Genomic DNA, 16979 nt, shown 5'->3' with positions numbered 1-16979 from the left:
GGAGAGTGGATTTGAGGGCGACGATCAGCCATGCTCTTATTGAATGGAGGAGCAGGCTCGAGGGGCCGAATGGCCGACTCCTGCTCCTAATTCTTATGGTCTTATGAGATGAAGAGGGGAGGGTGGAGCGAGGCCATGGGCGAATCCGAAGTCCAAGTACACGGATCTTGGAGACAATCCACTGCAGGTGGGTGACGATGGGGGTGTCCGGAAGGATGGATGGAGCATAGGTTTGGATCATTTGAACTGCAGAGGAGGGGAGATTGGAAAGAATTCCAGATGTTGATCCATGCAGATGTGGGAGAGAGCATCAACACTGGAATGGTTGAAGTAGGGTACATTGGAACAGGTGGAGGCCATTCAGCCCCTCGAACCTGTTCCGCCATTCAATTAGATCATGGCTGATCTGAATCTTAACTCCATCTACCCGCTTTGGTTCCATATCACTTAATACCTTTACCCAACAAAAATCTATCAATTTCAGTCTGAAAATTTCAGTTCTCCCCCGGCATCCACAGCTTTTTGGGGGACAGCGCTCCAGATTTCCACTACACTTTGTGTGGAAAAGTGTTTCCTGATTTCGCTCCTGAACGGCCTAGCTCTAATTTTAAGGTTATGCCCCTTTGTTCTGGATTCTTCCACCAGAAGAAATAGTTTCTCCGTATCTACCCTGTTGAATCTCGTAGGTAATGTTGCGGAAAGGGTTCTGAGTGATAGACCGATGCGTGATTCAGATTACACACTGCCAGCTTCAGCCTCAGTAAGCAGTCAGGGAGGCTATGGAGCTGCAGCTCTGGGGCACAGATGTTCTGCCACAGGCCACTCAGAAGCTGGCCTTCGCCTTGTTGACGTCGTTGACCTACATTAGCTCCTGGTCCATTAATGCCTCAAATTTAATCTTCTCATCCTTGTGTTCAAACCCCTCAATGACCTCGCCCCTCCCTATCTGTAATCTCCTCCAGCGCTACAACCCTCCGAGAACTCATCCCCTCCTCCCTTTCTGGCCTCTTGTGCATCCCCGATTTCCTTCCGTCTCTGGAATTCCCTCCCTAAACCTCTCCACTTCCCTCTCCTCCTTTGAGAAGCTCCTTAAAACCCCCCTCTTTCATCTCCTTATGTGGCTCGGTGTCAAATTCTGTTTGATCATGCTCCTGTGAAGCGCCTTGGGACGTTTTACTGCGTTGTAGGTGCTATATAAACGCAAGTTGTTGTTGTGCTCTACGGAGTTGCGACTCATCCAGAGTTTGATATCGGACCATCAGTCAGACTGCACGCCGACTCCAGTCCTTGGGCTCCGTGTGAGAGAGAACTGGAGTTAACTGTGTACACACAGGCATTAGCCCCGTGTCTGCAAATGACCACACTTAGGAATGGCCCAGGGGAATGAGCAGGGGGCCCTATGACATGACATTAAATGACAGGGATCTGGGGCCTGGTTGGTGGCGGGGAGCGGGGGTGTCAAACATCACTAACTCACTCTGGCTGCGCTCTGTGGGGTAACTCCTTGATTATTTATGTTTTTTGACCTGGCTCTACAAGAGAAAAGATTTCCTTTTATATAACACCTTATCACATCCCGAGGTGCTTCACACATGGTGACTTACTTTGAGGTGCAGTTACTGTTGTTAAATAGGCAAATGCAGCAGCCATTTTGCACACAGCAAGATCCCATAAACTGCAATGAGAGGAGTGGCCAGTTAATCTGTTTTGGTGAGTATTGGTTGAGGGAGGAACATTGGCCCAGGATACCGGTGGGATCGTTAATGTCCACCTGAGAGGGCAGATGGAGCCTCAGTTTAACGTCTCATCTGAAAAACGGCACCTCCAACAGTGCAGCACTCCCTCAGCACTGCACTGGAGTGTCGGCCTAGATGATGCACTCCAGTCTCTGGAGTGGGGCTCAAACCCACAACCGTCTGACTCAGAGAGTGCCACCCACTGAGCCAAGCTGACACTTCACCACAGTTATGGAAACAATGTCCTTCCTAGCCATGTCACTAAAATAAAGATGGATGCAATACGTTGTTCTTTCTCCCTTCTTTAAGACCAACATCTCAGCTAGTCACCAGAGCAAACTGCAAATCTATTGGTTTTAGGGTCGGAGCTAGAGGGAAATCAGATAACACACAAAACAAGTCGATTCAATCGCGCCTTGCTGAACGGTATGGTTACGCCCCAAAGTATTTATTTCAACCTTAGCATCCAGACATATTTCCTGTTTAAAAAAGAACATTGGAACAGGAGTAGGCCATTCAGCCCCTCGAGACTGTTCCGTCATTCAATCAGATCATATCTGATCTACACCTCAACCCCATTCACCTGCCTTTGCTCCATGTCCCTCGATACCCTTACGCAGCAAAAATCTATCGATCTCAATCTTGAATATACCCAACGACTGAGCTCCAATTGACCCCCAGCATCCACAGCCTTTTGGCGGAGAGAGTTCCAGATTTCCACCACCCTTTGTGTGAAAAAGTGCTTCCTGACATCACCCCTGAACGGCCTGGCTCTAATTTTAAGATTATATCCCCTCGTTCTTGATTGCCCCACCTTTTAAGGTTCTGCCCCCTTGTTCTGGACTCCCCCCACCAGAGGAAATAGTTTCTCTCTCTCGACCCTATTGAATCCTTTTATCATTTTAAACACCGCGATCAGGTAACCCCCCCAAACCTTCTAAACTCAATGGAGTACAAGCCTAGTTTATGCAACCTGTCCTCATAATTTAACCCCTTTAGCCCCGGTATCATTCTGGTGAATCTGTGCTGCCTCCCCCTCCAAGGCCGATATATCCTTCCTGAGGGGCGGGGCCCAGAACTGAACACAGTGACTCCAGATGGGATCTAACAAGAGCTCTGTGCATCTGAAGCATCACTTCCTCCCCTTTGTACTCCAGCCCCCTTTGAGATAAAGGCCAACATTCCAGGAGCTTTTTCGATTATTTTTTGTACCTGCCCACTGGCTTTTAGTGACTCTAGAAAGCAGAGCACGGTAGCTGTGGAGGGAGTTCCAATGCAGCTCTGCCATGGCCCTTTAACTCGGTAATATATTTATGATTATAATTACGATCTGAAGAAGGAGACTGCGGGGAGTCAAACAGAATCACCCTGCCCCCCCCCACCCCCCCCGCAAACACTTCAAACACCCTCTTCACAGCAGACAATGCCAGCTAACTGCCCCCCGCCCCGACACACTCAACATCCCTCAGCAATAACCCACATTGTCAGTCATAAAGAGAAACATGATCGCAGAATCCTGCAAACGAGCCTTACCTTTCTTTCGCATTTCTTGTGACATGTCAGCTTGCAAACTGGGGAGAGAGAGAGAAAGAAAGGAAACTTTAGCCGGAATTCAGAGACTCACAATTGTTTTTAAAAACACACATAATTAAAGAGAGAACACAGGGTTGATGTGCTTCCGACTAACCTCAGCGTGTCCTGGGTTCCATAATCTCTCCGATTAACACACACATAAGCGCACAGAAAAGATCCTTGTAAAGTCAGAGTGGTTTCTCAAGCTGCCAAGACTGTGCAGCCTGAACACGCTGGCAGACTGCCAGGTCTGTCTTCGACAGGTATGTCAGTGAATGATGTGGTCGCCTTCTACTTAAACAGCAACCCCACTTTGTTTAACCCACAGCGTGGCCACAGTGAAGGCACTTTGGGAGAACATAGCCCCAGGCACCGAATATTTTTAAGAGGAAGGAGAGAGAGAAAAAAAAAGTCTGGAATCTGCTTCTGCCTCAGAACCGGATTTCAAGGTGGGAGGAGGCAATACAGAGGCAGGATTCTGTCAAAAAACAAAACAAAAAGAGGAACATTCCCACTGCCGCTCAGCACTACTTATTAGGTCCCCCACCCCGCCCGCCCACCTTACACCACCCGTTGAAGGTGCTCACTCTGACTGGAGTGCGTGTTGATCGGGCTCCGACAGCGCTTCATTATCCCGACCAACTGACCACGCTGTGTGAGACCTGCCGCAGTGAATGTCGACAGGACAGACAACCGTGGGTGGGAGAAGCAACACAGCCAAGCCCACTCCTGCTCCCACTTGATATCCACTTCTGCACGCACTTTGCGTCAGGGGGGTTAGGGTGGGGGGGGGGGCGAGGGATTCACTGGACAGTGATCAGGAGCGGCAATGCCAGCTGCTGTTAAAGTCGGCTAACTGGGGCCAGTTTTCGCGCCGACGGTTGTTTCCCCAGCTGAATTCAGCAAACGCATCAGAGGGTTGGAATGGCTCCGAGGAACCTTTTCATTCGCAAAAGACAGACTTGTATTTCCAAAGCGCCTTTCACGACCTCAGGACGTCTCAAAGCTCTTTACAGCCAATGAAGCACTTTTCAAGTATAGTCACTGTTGCAATATGGAAACGCAGCAGACAATTTGTGCACAGCAAGCTCCCACAACCAACAATGTGATAATGACCAGATCATCTGCTTTAGTGATATTGGCTGAAGGATAAATATTGGCCCAGGATAACGGGGAGAAATCCCCAGCTCTTCTTCAAATAGTGGCCGTGGGATCTTATACGTCCACCTGAGAGAGCAGACGGTGCCTCGGTTTAACGTCTCATACAAAAGACAGCCCCTCCAACAGTGCAGCACTCCCTCAGTACCGCCCCTCCGACAGTGCAGCGCTCCCTCAGTACTGCCCCTCCGACAGTGCAGCACTCCCTCAGTACCGCACCTCCGACCGTGCGGCGCTCCCTCAGTACTGCCCCTCCGACAGTGCAGCGCTCCCTCAGTACTGACCCTCCGACAGTGCAGCACCCCCTCAGTACTGCCCCTCTGACAATGCAGCGCTCCCTCAGTACTGCCCCTCTGACAATGCAGCGCTTCCTCAGTACTGCACCTCCGCCAGTGCAGCACTCCCTCAGTACTGCCCCTCCGACAGTGCAGCACTCCCTCAGTACTGCCCCTCCGACAGTGCAGTGCTCCCTCAGTACTGACCCTCCGACAGTGCAGCGCTCCCTCAGTACTGCCCCTCTGACAGTGCAGCACTCCCTCAGTACTGCCCTTCCGACAGTGCAGCTCTCCCTCAATACTGCACCTCCGACAGTGCAGCTCTCCCTCAGTACTGACCCTCCGACAGTGCAGCGCTCCCTCAGTACTGCCCCTCTGACAGTGCAGCACTCCCTCAGTACTGCCCTTCCGACAGTGCAGCTCTCCCTCAATACTGCACCTCCGACAGTGCAGCTCTCCCTCAGTACTGACCCTCCGACAGTGCAGCGCTCCGTCCGTACTGCCCCTCTGACAGTGCAGCACTCCCTCAGTACTGCCTCTCCGACAGTGCAGCGCTCCCTCAGTAGTTCCTCAAGTAAACCAAAGCCCCAGTCCTCTCCCCACTGCACTCCCAACCCCAATGTCCACACTTTGCCTGTGGAACCCCAGTGAGAGTCAGTGACTTTGGAACTGTACCCCAGTGAGAATCAGTGTCTGTGGAACTGTACCCCAGTGAGAGTCAGTGTCTCTGGAACTGTACCCCAGTAAGAGTCAGTGGCTGTGGAACTGTACCCCAGTGAGAGTCAGTGTCTGTGGAACTGTACCCCAGTGAGGGTCAGTGTCTGTGGAACTATACCCCAGTGAGAGTCAGTGTCTGTGGAACTGTACCCCGGTGAGAGTCAGTGTCTGTGGAACTATACCCCAGTGAGAGTCAGTGTCTGTGCAACTGTACCCCAGTGAGAGTCAGTGTCTGTGGAACTGTACCCCAGTGAGAGTCAGTGTCTGTGGAACTGTACCCCGGTGAGAGTCAGTGTCTGTGGAACTATACCCCAGTGAGAGTCAGTGTCTGTGGAACTGTACCCCAGTGAGAGTCAGTGTCTGTGGAACTGTACCCCAGTGAGAGTCAGTGTCTGTGGAACTGTACCCCAGTGAGATTCAGTGTCTGTGGAACTGTACCCCAGTGAGAGTCAGTGTCTGTGGAACTGTACCCCAGTGAGATTCAGTGTCTGTGGAACTGTACCCCAGTGAGAGTCAGTGTCTGTGGAACTGTACCCCTGTGAGAGTCAGTGTCTGTGGAACTGTACCCCAGTGAGAGTCAGTGTCTGTGGAACTGTACCCCAGTGAGAGTCAGTGTCTGTGGAACTGTACCCCAGTGAGAGTCAGTGTCTGTGGAACTGTATCCCAGTGAGAGTCAGTGTCTGTGGAATTGTACCCCAGTGAGAGTCAGTGTCTGTGGAACTGCATCCCAGTGAGAGTCAGTGTCTGATGAAACTGTATCCCAGTGAGCGTCAGTGTCTGTGGAACTGTACCCCAGTGAGAGTCAGTGTCTGTGGAACTGCATCCCAGTGAGAGTCAGTGTCTGTGGAACTGTACCCCAGTGAGAGTCAGTGTCTGTGGAACTGTACCCCAGTGAGAGTCAGTGTCTGTGGAACTGTACCCCAGTGAGAGTCAGTGTCTGTGGAACTGTACCCCAGTGAGAGTCAGTGTCTGTGGAACTGTACTCCAGTGCGAGTCAGTGTCTGTGGAACTGTACCCCATTGAGAGTCAGTGTCTGTGGAACTGTACCCCAGTGAGAGTCAGTGTCTGTGGAACTGTACCCCAGTGAGAGGCAGTGTCTGTGGAACTGTATTCCAGTGCGAGTCAGTGTCTGTGGAACTGTACCCCAGTGAGAGTCAGTGTCTGTGGAACTGTACCCCAGTGAGAGTCAGTGTCTGTGGAACTGTACCCCAGTGAGAGTCAGTACCTGTGGAACTATAACCCAGTGAGAGTCAGTGTCTGTTGAATTCTAACCCAGTGAGTGTCTGTGGAACTGTACCCCAGTGAGAGTCAGTGTCTGTGGAACTGTACCCCAGTGAGAGTCAGTGTCTGTTGAATTCTAACCCAGTGAGTGTCTGTGGAACTGTACCCCAGTGAGAGTCAGTGTCTGTGGAACTGTACCCCAGTGAGAGTCAGTGTCTGTGGAACTGTACCCCAGTGAGAGTCAGTGTCTGTGGAACTGTACCCCAGTGAGAGTCAGTGTCTGTGGACCTGTACCCCAGTGAGAGTCAGTGTCTGTGGAACTGTATCCCAGTGAGAGTCCGTGTCTGTGGAACTGTACCCCAGTAAGAGTCAGTGTCTGTGGAACTGTACCCCAGTGAGAGTCAGTGTCTGTGGAACTGTATCCCAGTGAGAGTCAGTGTCTGGAACTGTACCCCAGTGAGAGTCAGTGCCTGTGGAACTGTACCCCAGTGAGAGTCAGTGTCTGTGGAACTGTACCCCAGTGATAGTCAGTGCCTGTGGAACTGTACCCCAGTGAGAGTCAGTGTCTGTGGAACGGTACCCGAGTCAGTGTCTGTGGAACTGTACCCCAGTGACAGTCAGTGCCTGTGGAACTGTACCCCAGTGAGAGTCAGAGCAGCCAGTCACACCCGATGGGCGTATGATGCCCTCAGCTCCCTATTGAGCTGCTCGCTGCCGTTTTCAGATGGCTGGATGTTTGAACTCAGCGCCCCCGGGTCAGGGAGGAGGCAAATCAGCCATGGCTCCAACTCGGGGTTAGTGTCCAGTGACTCCAGCTGAGAGGTGGAGGGTAGGGAAATGACCATAATGGCCCTCAGTAACTAATGGCCCTCAGTAACTAATGGCCCTCAGTAACTAATGACCCTCAGTAACTAATGGCCCTCAGTAACTAATGGCCCTCAGTAACTAATGGCCCTCAGTAAGTAATGGCCCTCAGTAACTAATGACCGGCGCACGGGGATTTCCTTGTATAGAACCGCATAAACCTCAGTCAGGCAAGGAAAGTGGGAACATAGGGACCAAAGAGTGAAAGAGATGGTATTTGACTGGACAAATAATGCCCATCCCCCTTTCTATGGCTCACACAGAGCCCCACAGCTCATAAGAACATAAGAATTAGGAGCAGGAATAGACCATTCGGCCCTTCGAGCCTGCTCCGCCATTCAATAAGATCATGGCTGTTCTGCTACCCCAACTCCACCTTCCCACATTATCCTCATAGCCCTTGAATCCCTTAATATTCAAAAATCTATCAATCTCTGTCTTGAATATACTCAACGACTGAGCCTCCACAGCCCTCTGGGGCAGAGAATTCCAAAGATTCACCACCCTCTGAGTGAAGAAATTTCTCCTCATCTCAGTCCTAAATGACCGACCCCTTATTCTGAGACTGTGACCTCTGGTTCTAGACTCCCCAGCCAAGTGAAACATCCTCCCAGCAGCTAACCTCATTCATCTAAACTCTAGAGAATATAGGGCAAGACTACTCAATCTCTCCTCATAGGACAATCCCCCCAACCCAGGAACCAGTCTGGTGAACCTTCGTTGCACTCCCTCTATGGCAAGTATATCCTTCCTTAGGTAAGGAGACCAGAACTGTCCACAATACTCCAGGTGTGGTCTCACCAGGGCCCTATATAATTGCAGTAAGACACCTTGGCCTAGAAATTCGGTGGAGCCCCAAACGGGGCGCCAAGCTCGCCTGGGCGCCGGAATTACCGCTGCGATCGGAGCCGTTGCGCCCGCCGGAAATTCAGCTTGAGCGCCCCAAGAGGGACGCGGGGCGCTGCTCGAGGCGCCCCGCGTCCCTCTTGGGGCGCTGAAACTGAATATTGCAGCGCAACGTGCCGCGGCGCGCTGCGGTACTGCAGGCCTTCCTCCCCTTCTTAAGGGGGAGGGGCCTGCAGCAGCGCGATGACCGATCGCGAGCGCCGGCAAAAGAGCCCGGCACTGAGGAGAAGTGCCGGGCTCTCGGGACACAGTCGGCACTGCCCGGGGGAGCGATCAGGAGGCCGGGGACTGAGGTGCTGGCAGGCGGCCACCGAAAAAATGGCCGCCCCGCACCTCCACCTTAATTTGCGCCACTACCGCCACAGGTAGGCCCCGTGAACCGGGCGCGATTTGCAAACGGTGTTACAGAGGCAGGCACTACGAAATATCACAATCGGGGCGGTAGCGGGGCACTGCGCACACTGATGACGTCATCGGTGGCGGCGCAGTGCTACAGGCTGACGCCGCCATTAGCGCCACGCTAAATATCGCGGGAGGCGCGGCCAGTGGCGCTAAAGCCACTGAGTGCCCTCTTTAGGCGCTAACTGGTGGCGCAGCCCACCGAATTTCTAGGCCCTTTACTCTTATACTCAAATCCTCTTGTAATAAAGGCCAACATACTATTTGTTTTCCTAATTGCTTGCTGTAACTTTCAGTGATTCTTGTACAAGGACACCCAGGTCCCTCTGCACACCAACATTTCCCAATTTCTCACCATTTAAAAAATACTCTGCGTTTCTATTTTTCCTACCAAAGTGGATAACTTCACATTTATCCACATTATATTCCATCTGCGTTCTTGCCCACTCGTTTAGACTGTCCACATCCCTTTCAACTGCTTTGTGTTCTCCTCACAGCTTACTGTCCCACCTAGCTTTGTATCGTCAGCAAACTTGGATACATTACACTCGGTCCCTTCATCTAGGTCATTGATATAGATTGTAAATAGCTGAGGCCCAAGCACTGATCCTTGCGGTATCCCACCAGTTACAGCCTGCCAACCCAAAAATGACCCGTTTATTCCTACTCTCTGTTTTCTGTCCGTTAACCAATCCTCAATCCATGCTAATATATCACCCGCAATCTCATGAGCCCTAATTTTGTGTAATAACCTCCTGTGTGGCACTTTAACAAATGCTTTCTGAAAATCCAAATACACTACATCCACTGATACCCCCTTATCTACCCTGCCAATTACAACCTCAAAAAACTCTTAATAGATTTTTCAAACACAATTTCCCTTTCATAAATCCGTGTTGACTCTACCCAGTCATATTATGATTTTCTAAGTGCCCTGTTCCCACGTCCCTAATAATAGATTCTAGCATTTTGCCTACTCTTGCCTCTGAGTCAGAAGGATGTGGGTTCATGTCTCACTCGAGACTTGAGCATAAAAATCTAGGCTGACACTCCAGTGCAGTACTGAGGGAGTGCTGCACTGTCAGAGGTGCCATATATCAGATGAGACGTTAAACTGAGGCCTCTCAGGTGGACATAAAAGACCCCATGGCACTATATCGATGAAGAGCAGGGGAGTTCTCCTCGGTGTCGTGGCCAATATTTATCACTCAAAGCAGTCTGCTTGATTGGCACCCCATCCACCACCTTAAACATTCACTCCCTCCACCACCGGCGTACCGTGGCTGCAGTGTGTACCATCTACAAGATGCACTGCAGCAACTCGCCAAGGCTTCTTCGGCAGCACCTCCCAAACCCGTGACCTCTTCCACCTAGATAGACAAGGGCAGCAGGCACATGGGAACACCACCACCTCCAAGTTCCCCTCCAGGTCACACACCATCCTGACTTAGGAGTATATCGCCGTTCCTTCATCAGCACTGGGTCAAAATCCTGGAACTCCCTCCCTAACAGCACTGTGGGAGTACCATCACCACACGGACTGCAGCGGTTCAAGAAGGCAGCTCACCACCACCTTCTCAAGGGCAATTAGGGGTGGGCAATAAATGCCGGCCTTGCCAGCGACACCAACATCCCATAAACAAATTAAAAAAACATCACATAAACAGATTATTTGGTCATTATCACATTGTTGTTTGTGGGAGCTTGCTGTGTGCAAATTGGCTGCCACGTTGTGATGAAATAACTGTTCTGGCATTTGTATTGTCTGTTGTTGTTGTACTTGTTAATGTCTGGAATGTTCTACAGGTGTAACCACTAATGCTCCTCCCTAGCCCCGCCCCTCTGGATCCTCCGGATTGGTGTGAGTCTTACTTATAAGAGCTGGGTCTTACTCATAAGGGCTGGGTCGGTGATGAATGATGGTTGCCCTGTGTTAACTTGATGCCATGTTCTTACTTAATAAAAGCCTTTAGTTTTAAGCTTTAACCTCTTGGATTCAGGCCGTAATTTGGCACATCAATTTTATTAATTAACAACTTTTGGAAGATGGATCGATTTTTGAAACCAGAGCGTCTGGACATCGATCCCCATTTGGCAGACGCGTCGAAGAAATTTACGCATTGGCTTCGATGTTTTGAACACTTCATCGCATCGTTCGATCCGACGGTTAACAAGTTGGGTCTTCTAACCAACTTGGTAAGTCATCAAACTTACTCGATAATTGAAGATATTACTACATATGAAGAGGCCCTCACAGCCCTTAAGGCGGTTACCGAAGTATACGCCAGGTATCTTTTGTCTACTCGCAGGCAATTACCCGAGGAATCCCTGGACGATTTCCTGCAGGACCTTAAGGCTTTGGCTAAGGATTGCAACTACAAGGCTGTCTCTGCCATATTGTATCAGGAAGAAGCCATCCGCGATTCTTTCATATCTGGCCTACGATCTAATTATATTAGACAGAGGCTTCTCGAGAATGACTCGTTAGTTTTAAAAACAGTCGTCGCTACTGCTCGATCGTTAGATGTAGCCCAGAAGAATTTAGAAGTGTGTGCATCAGCCCATGCGTCTCTCTCAGCCTTGTGTGTTCCGAGTATGGAGGCATCCATAACACCAATGGAGCCTCCACTTAATCCTATTGTTGCGGCTGTACCCCATGGGTCTAAGTGTTATTTTTGTGGCCAATCTAAACACCCCAGGCAAAGATGCCCAGCCAGAGAGGCTACCTGTTTTAAATGTAAGAAACGGGGACATTTTAGTAAAGTGTGTAAGGGTAATCCTGTACCCGATGTCTTTTCTGCTGCCGCCTATCGTTTTACTCTAGCCTCGGTTACGGTTGACCAGATCATGTCGTGTTCCTTGTCGAAATCTATGATGGACATCAAGATTAATGGTCGTCCTACTGGGTGTTTGATAGACTGTGGCAGTACTGAAAGTTTTATACACCCCAACCTTGTTAGCTCCTGTTCATTGAAGGTGTATCCTACTCGAAGTGAAATCGTGATGGCGTCCAAGTCCCTTACTTCGGAGGTAACTGGATATTGTAAAGTCACATTGACCGTTAAGGATACGGTGTATAAGGACTTTAAACTCCTTATATTACCTCAGTTGTGTGTGAACTTAATTTTAGGCTTGGACTTCCAGTGTCAGCATGAGAGCGTCACCCTTAAGTATGGTGGATCCCAGCCTCCGCTCACAGTCTGCGGCCTTTCTACTTTAAAAGTAAGTCCACCTTCTTTGTTCGTGAACCTTGCTCCTAATTGTAGACCTATAGCGACTAAGAGTCGACGGTATAGTTCAGAAGATAAAAAATTTATGGAAGAGGAAGTGGAAAGGCTTCAACGGGAGGGAATCATCGAACACAGTATTAGCCCGTGGCGTGCCCAGGTGGTGGTGGTTAAAACTAATGAAAAGAAAAGACTTGTGGTAGATTATAGCCAGACTATGAACTTGTATACCCAATTAGACGCCTATCCTTTGCCTCGTATTTCTGAGATGGTGAACCAGACAGTTCAGTACCGCGTGTTCTCCACCATTGATTTAAAGTCTGCCTATCATCAACTCCCCATTAAAATAGAAGACCGACCTTATACGGCCTTCGAAGCTAATGGGCGCCTGTACCAATTCCTTAGGGTGCCCTTTGGAGTGACGCATGGGGTATCCGTCTTCCAATGGGAGATGGATCGTATGGAGGATGAATACACGTTGGAAGCAACATTCCCGTACCTGGACAATGTTACTATCTGTGGGCGCGACCAACGGGAGCATGATCAAAATCTTACGAAGTTCCTAGAGACTGCAAAGAGGTTAAACCTGACCTACAACGAAAACAAGTGTACCTTCAATACTACACATTTGTGTATTCTTGGTTGCGTTGTGAAGAATGGGGTAATCGGGCCAGATCCTGAAAGATTACGCCCGCTTAAGGAATTACCTTTACCTCACACTATAAAAGCTTTAAGAAGGTGTCTGGGATTCTTCTCGTACTATGCCCAGTGGATGGCTAGCTACTCAGATAAAGTCCGACCTCTTATTAAGTCGATGTCTTTTCCGCTATCGGTGGAAGCTCAGGAGGCTTTCCTTAATATCAAACGGGACATTGAGAAGGCAGTGGTATGTGCCGTGGATGAGAAGATCCCTTTTCAAGTGGAAAGTGATGCATCTGATTTTGCGTTGGCAGCAACTCTTAATCAAGCTGGTAGACCAGTAGCTTTCTTCTCTCGTACATTGCAAGGACCAGAAGTTCGACATTCTTCAGTGGAAAAGGAGGCACAGGCGATTATCAAAGCAGTCAGGTATTGGAGACATTATCTCGCTGGCCAACGTTTTACGCTCATTACTGACCAGCGATCTGTGGCCTTTATGTTCAACACTAAGCAGAGAGGCAAGATCAAAAATGATAAGATTTTAAGATGGCGAATAGAACTGTCAACATATGACTATGATATTCAGTACAGGCCTGGAGTATTCAATGAGCCATCGGATGCTTTGTCACGAGGAGTATGTGCTAGTCTAGGTATAGATAAGCTTCAAAGTCTCCATGACGCACTCTGCCACCCTGGGGTTACCAGAATGAACCACTTCATTAAGTCCCACAATCTACCCTACTCTATTGAGGAGGTCCAGACAATGACCAGAACCTGTCATGTTTGTGCTGAATGCAAACCCCGCTTCTATAAGCCGTCCGAGCCAGCTCACCTTATTAAAGCAACTCGACCATTTGAGCGTTTGAGTCTCGATTTTAAAGGTCCCCTTCCATCGAGCGACCGTAATGTTTATTTTCTTAATATTATAGACGAGTACTCTCGGTTCCCTTTTGTTATCCCCTGTCCGGATGTGACTAGTGCTGTTGTAATTAAATGCCTCTGCCAACTGTTTTCCTTGTTTGGCATGCCTAACTATATACCTAGTGATAGGGGTTCTTCCTTTATGAGCGAAGAATTGCGACAGTTTTTGCTATCGAAAGGGATTGCAACGAGTAGAACTACCAGCTATAACCCTCGTGGTAATGGGCAGGTCGAAAAAGAAAATGCGACAGTGTGGAAGGCTATCGTACTGTCTCTGAAGTCGCAAGGCCTGCCGACCTCTCGCTGGCAGGATGTCCTGCCAGACGTGTTGCATTCCATAAGGTCTCTTTTGTGTACAGCGACGAATGCCACCCCTCATGAAAGGATGTTTAGTTTCCCAAGAAAAGCTACTAATGGAGTATTGTTACCCACATGGTTGATGACCACGGGTCCTGTGCTGTTGCGCAGACATGTGAGAGGCCACAAGACTGATCCTCTGGTGGAGGAAGTACAACTCCTCCATGCTAATCCCCAGTATGCGTACATTCAATATCCGGATGGGCGAGAGGATACGGTCTCTTTTAAAGATCTTGCACCTGCTGGTACTCAAAGAGTTCGACTCTGAGAGTAGAGTTTTCAATCGTGGTATTGGACCTTCAGAGACACAAACCCTCAGTGTGGAAAACACTGATGATTCTGGGAATTCGAATGAACCGGAGTTAGTACTCTGGGCGGAGCCTCAGCAAGGGTTACGTCATTCCCAGAGGACTATCAGACCTCCTGACAGACTGAATCTATAGCAGGGGGTGAATGTGATGAAATAACTGTGTTCTGGCATTTGTATTGTCTGTTGTTGTTGTACTTGTTAATGTCTGGAATGTTCTACAGGTGTAACCACTAATGCTCCTCCCTAGCCCCGCCCCTCTGGATCCTCCGGATTGGTGTGAGTCTTACTTATAAGAGCTGGGTCTTACTCACAAGGGCTGGGTCGGTGATGAATGATGGTTGCCCTGTGTTAACTTGATGCCATGTTCTTACTTAATAAAAGCCTTTAGTTTTAAGCTTTAACCTCACGGATTCAGGCCGTTATTTGGCAGATCACACGTTTCCTACATTACAACAGTGACTACACTTCGAACAGTACTTCATTGGCTGTAAAACGGTTTGGGACGTCTTGAGGTCATGAAAGGTGCTATATAAATGCAAGTCTTTCTTTTTCCTCCTGATTCCAAGCCAAGTGGTCTATCGTTCCCTGTTTCTCTCTCCCTCCTTTCTTGAATAGCAGGGTTACATTTGCTACATTCCAATCTGCGGGGATGGTTCTAAAATTTAGGGAATTTTGGAATATCAAAACCAATGAATCCACGATCTCCGTAGACAACCTCTTTTAAAACCCTAGGATGTTGGCCATCAGGTCCAGGGGATTAAATTTCTCCAGTACTATTTCTTTACTACAGTAATACTGATTCCTTTAAGTTACTCATTCTCACTAGACCCTTGGGGGGAAAAATTCAGTTGCTTTGCGCCTCCAGTTAGCACCCTAAGAGGGCGTTAATGGGTGCAAAGCAACTAGCGCCCGGGCACGGCGATGTTTGCGCCGCTCGCAAAATTGACCAGACATTTTGCGGCGGCACTAAACACTACCGCCACAATCTCCTGCGCCGGCAGATAGTGACGTCAGTCGAGCGTGCAATGCCCCAGTAGCGCCCCGGACCGGATATTGAGTGGCGCCCCCTGCCTTACCGCCTGTCGATAGCAACGACAGGTTGAGGGGAGCGTTTTGCAGTCAGGAAGGGACTGGGGAACTCTAGTTAAAGGCGACCGCTTCCTGCCTTTTTTTGTTGGTGACATTTTTGCACCACGCATTCTGAGAGAGAGAGAGAGAGACTTCTGGAGAGATTCAACGCTGTGTGAAGGAGTTTTGGGTACTGAGCAGCACTTTGCACGTTGGTTTTGATTTGACCTTCCTTGCATCGATTTAGAAGAGACTGTGGGGGCTGCACTCTGAGCTCTTTCCCTGGGCCTCTCCATTGTTCTTTCCAGCAGATTTGATGTACAGGTCTCTCCAGGCCGAGATTCAAGGCTACAATGAGCAGGGTGTGGATGGAGAGCAAGATCGACCCTCCCCTTTAAGAACTGGCCGGTGCCAGTGTGTCTGTGTTCCATTGCTGACTGACATCACATGAGCTTCACCAGCGCTCTGAGGTAGCGCCTCGCTCCTCGGCGTTAGCGCCTTAAGAGAGGTGTGTAGCACGTGATTTAGCGCTCCAATCACCTCCGGGGCGATAGAGGCCAAGTTTGCAGTCGGAGGCAATAATTAGCGGCAGGTGCTAAACTTTGCGCCCGGCCGATAATTGCGCCCCAAATGGGGCGATACATAATTTCTCCCCCTTGGTTCTCCACTATTTCCAGAATGTTTTTTGTGTCTTCTACCGTGAATACAGATACAAAGTATTTGTTTAATGTCTCTGCCATTTCCTCATTCCCAATTGTAATTTCTCCTCTCTCTGCCTCTAAGGGTCCCCTGGTTACTTTCACAAATCTCTTCCTTTTTACATACCTGTAGAAGCTTTTAGTCTGTTTTTATGTATTTTGCTAGTTTGCTCTCATATTCTATTTTCTTTCTCTTTATCAATTTCTTGGTCAACTTTTGCTAAATTCTAAAATTCTCCCAATCCTCAGGCTTACTACAGGAAACTTTTTTTTATCCGGCACCGACGGGACCGACATGGTGCCGGTTCATCAAAAATTCCGGATAACCGAGAGCTATAGTAAAAGATACGGAGCTGAGAGCTCCGTATAAAGCAACAAACCCAGGTGCAGAACAATGGCCACAAGTAGCCACACCCTTGCACAGCAACAGATCGAGGAAGGCCAGTAATATGAAGTAAAACTTACCTGAACCTGCTCCTGAATTTTGCCGGTTAACCAAGATTTCCGGTTATTTAGGTGCCGGTAAATCGAAAGTTTCCTGTATTCTTTTTGGCAATATTATAAGGCTCTTCCTTTAATTCAATACTATGTTTAACTTCTTTTGTTAGCCACGGTTGGGACCACTTTATCCCATGGGGTTTTATTCCTTACTAGCTGGAGTGCCCGGCGGTGCCAAGGGTTTTTTGAGGGCATGTTATTGAAAAACTAGAAATCATTTTTATATATATGAGTTTGTCTGTCTATGTGGGAAGCGAGAGAGAGGGGGGGAAGGAGAGAGAGAGCAGAGGGGGGGAAAGATGAGAGAGAGAGGGGGGAAAGAGAGAGAGAGGGGGGAAGGAGAGAGAGGGGGGAAAGAGAGAGAGAGAGGAGAGAGAGAGAGAGGGGGAAAGACAGAGAGAGCGAGAGGGGGA

The 16979-nt window shown here is 49.2% G+C and overlaps 1 protein-coding gene across 1 annotated transcript in view; it reads right to left on the bottom strand.

Annotated features, from left to right (window-relative positions):
* Positions 1 to 16979, bottom strand: part of LOC147120729 (tensin-1-like) — a 704181-nt gene that overhangs the window by 319330 nt on the left and 367872 nt on the right. Inside the window, exon 3 of the mRNA XM_085986965.1 lies at positions 3270 to 3307. Within this exon, the coding sequence (XP_085843091.1) occupies positions 3270 to 3307 (38 nt within the window). The remainder of the gene's footprint in view (positions 1 to 3269; positions 3308 to 16979) is intronic.

The sequence above is a fragment of the Somniosus microcephalus genome, chromosome 4 (genome assembly GCF_052327205.1).
Source record: "Somniosus microcephalus isolate GS21.2 chromosome 4, FLI_Smic_1.0, whole genome shotgun sequence".
NCBI classification, from domain to species: domain Eukaryota; kingdom Metazoa; phylum Chordata; class Chondrichthyes; order Squaliformes; family Somniosidae; genus Somniosus; species Somniosus microcephalus.
Note: the sequence above shows the minus strand (reverse complement) of the source record. Positions and strands in the feature narration are given on the sequence as shown.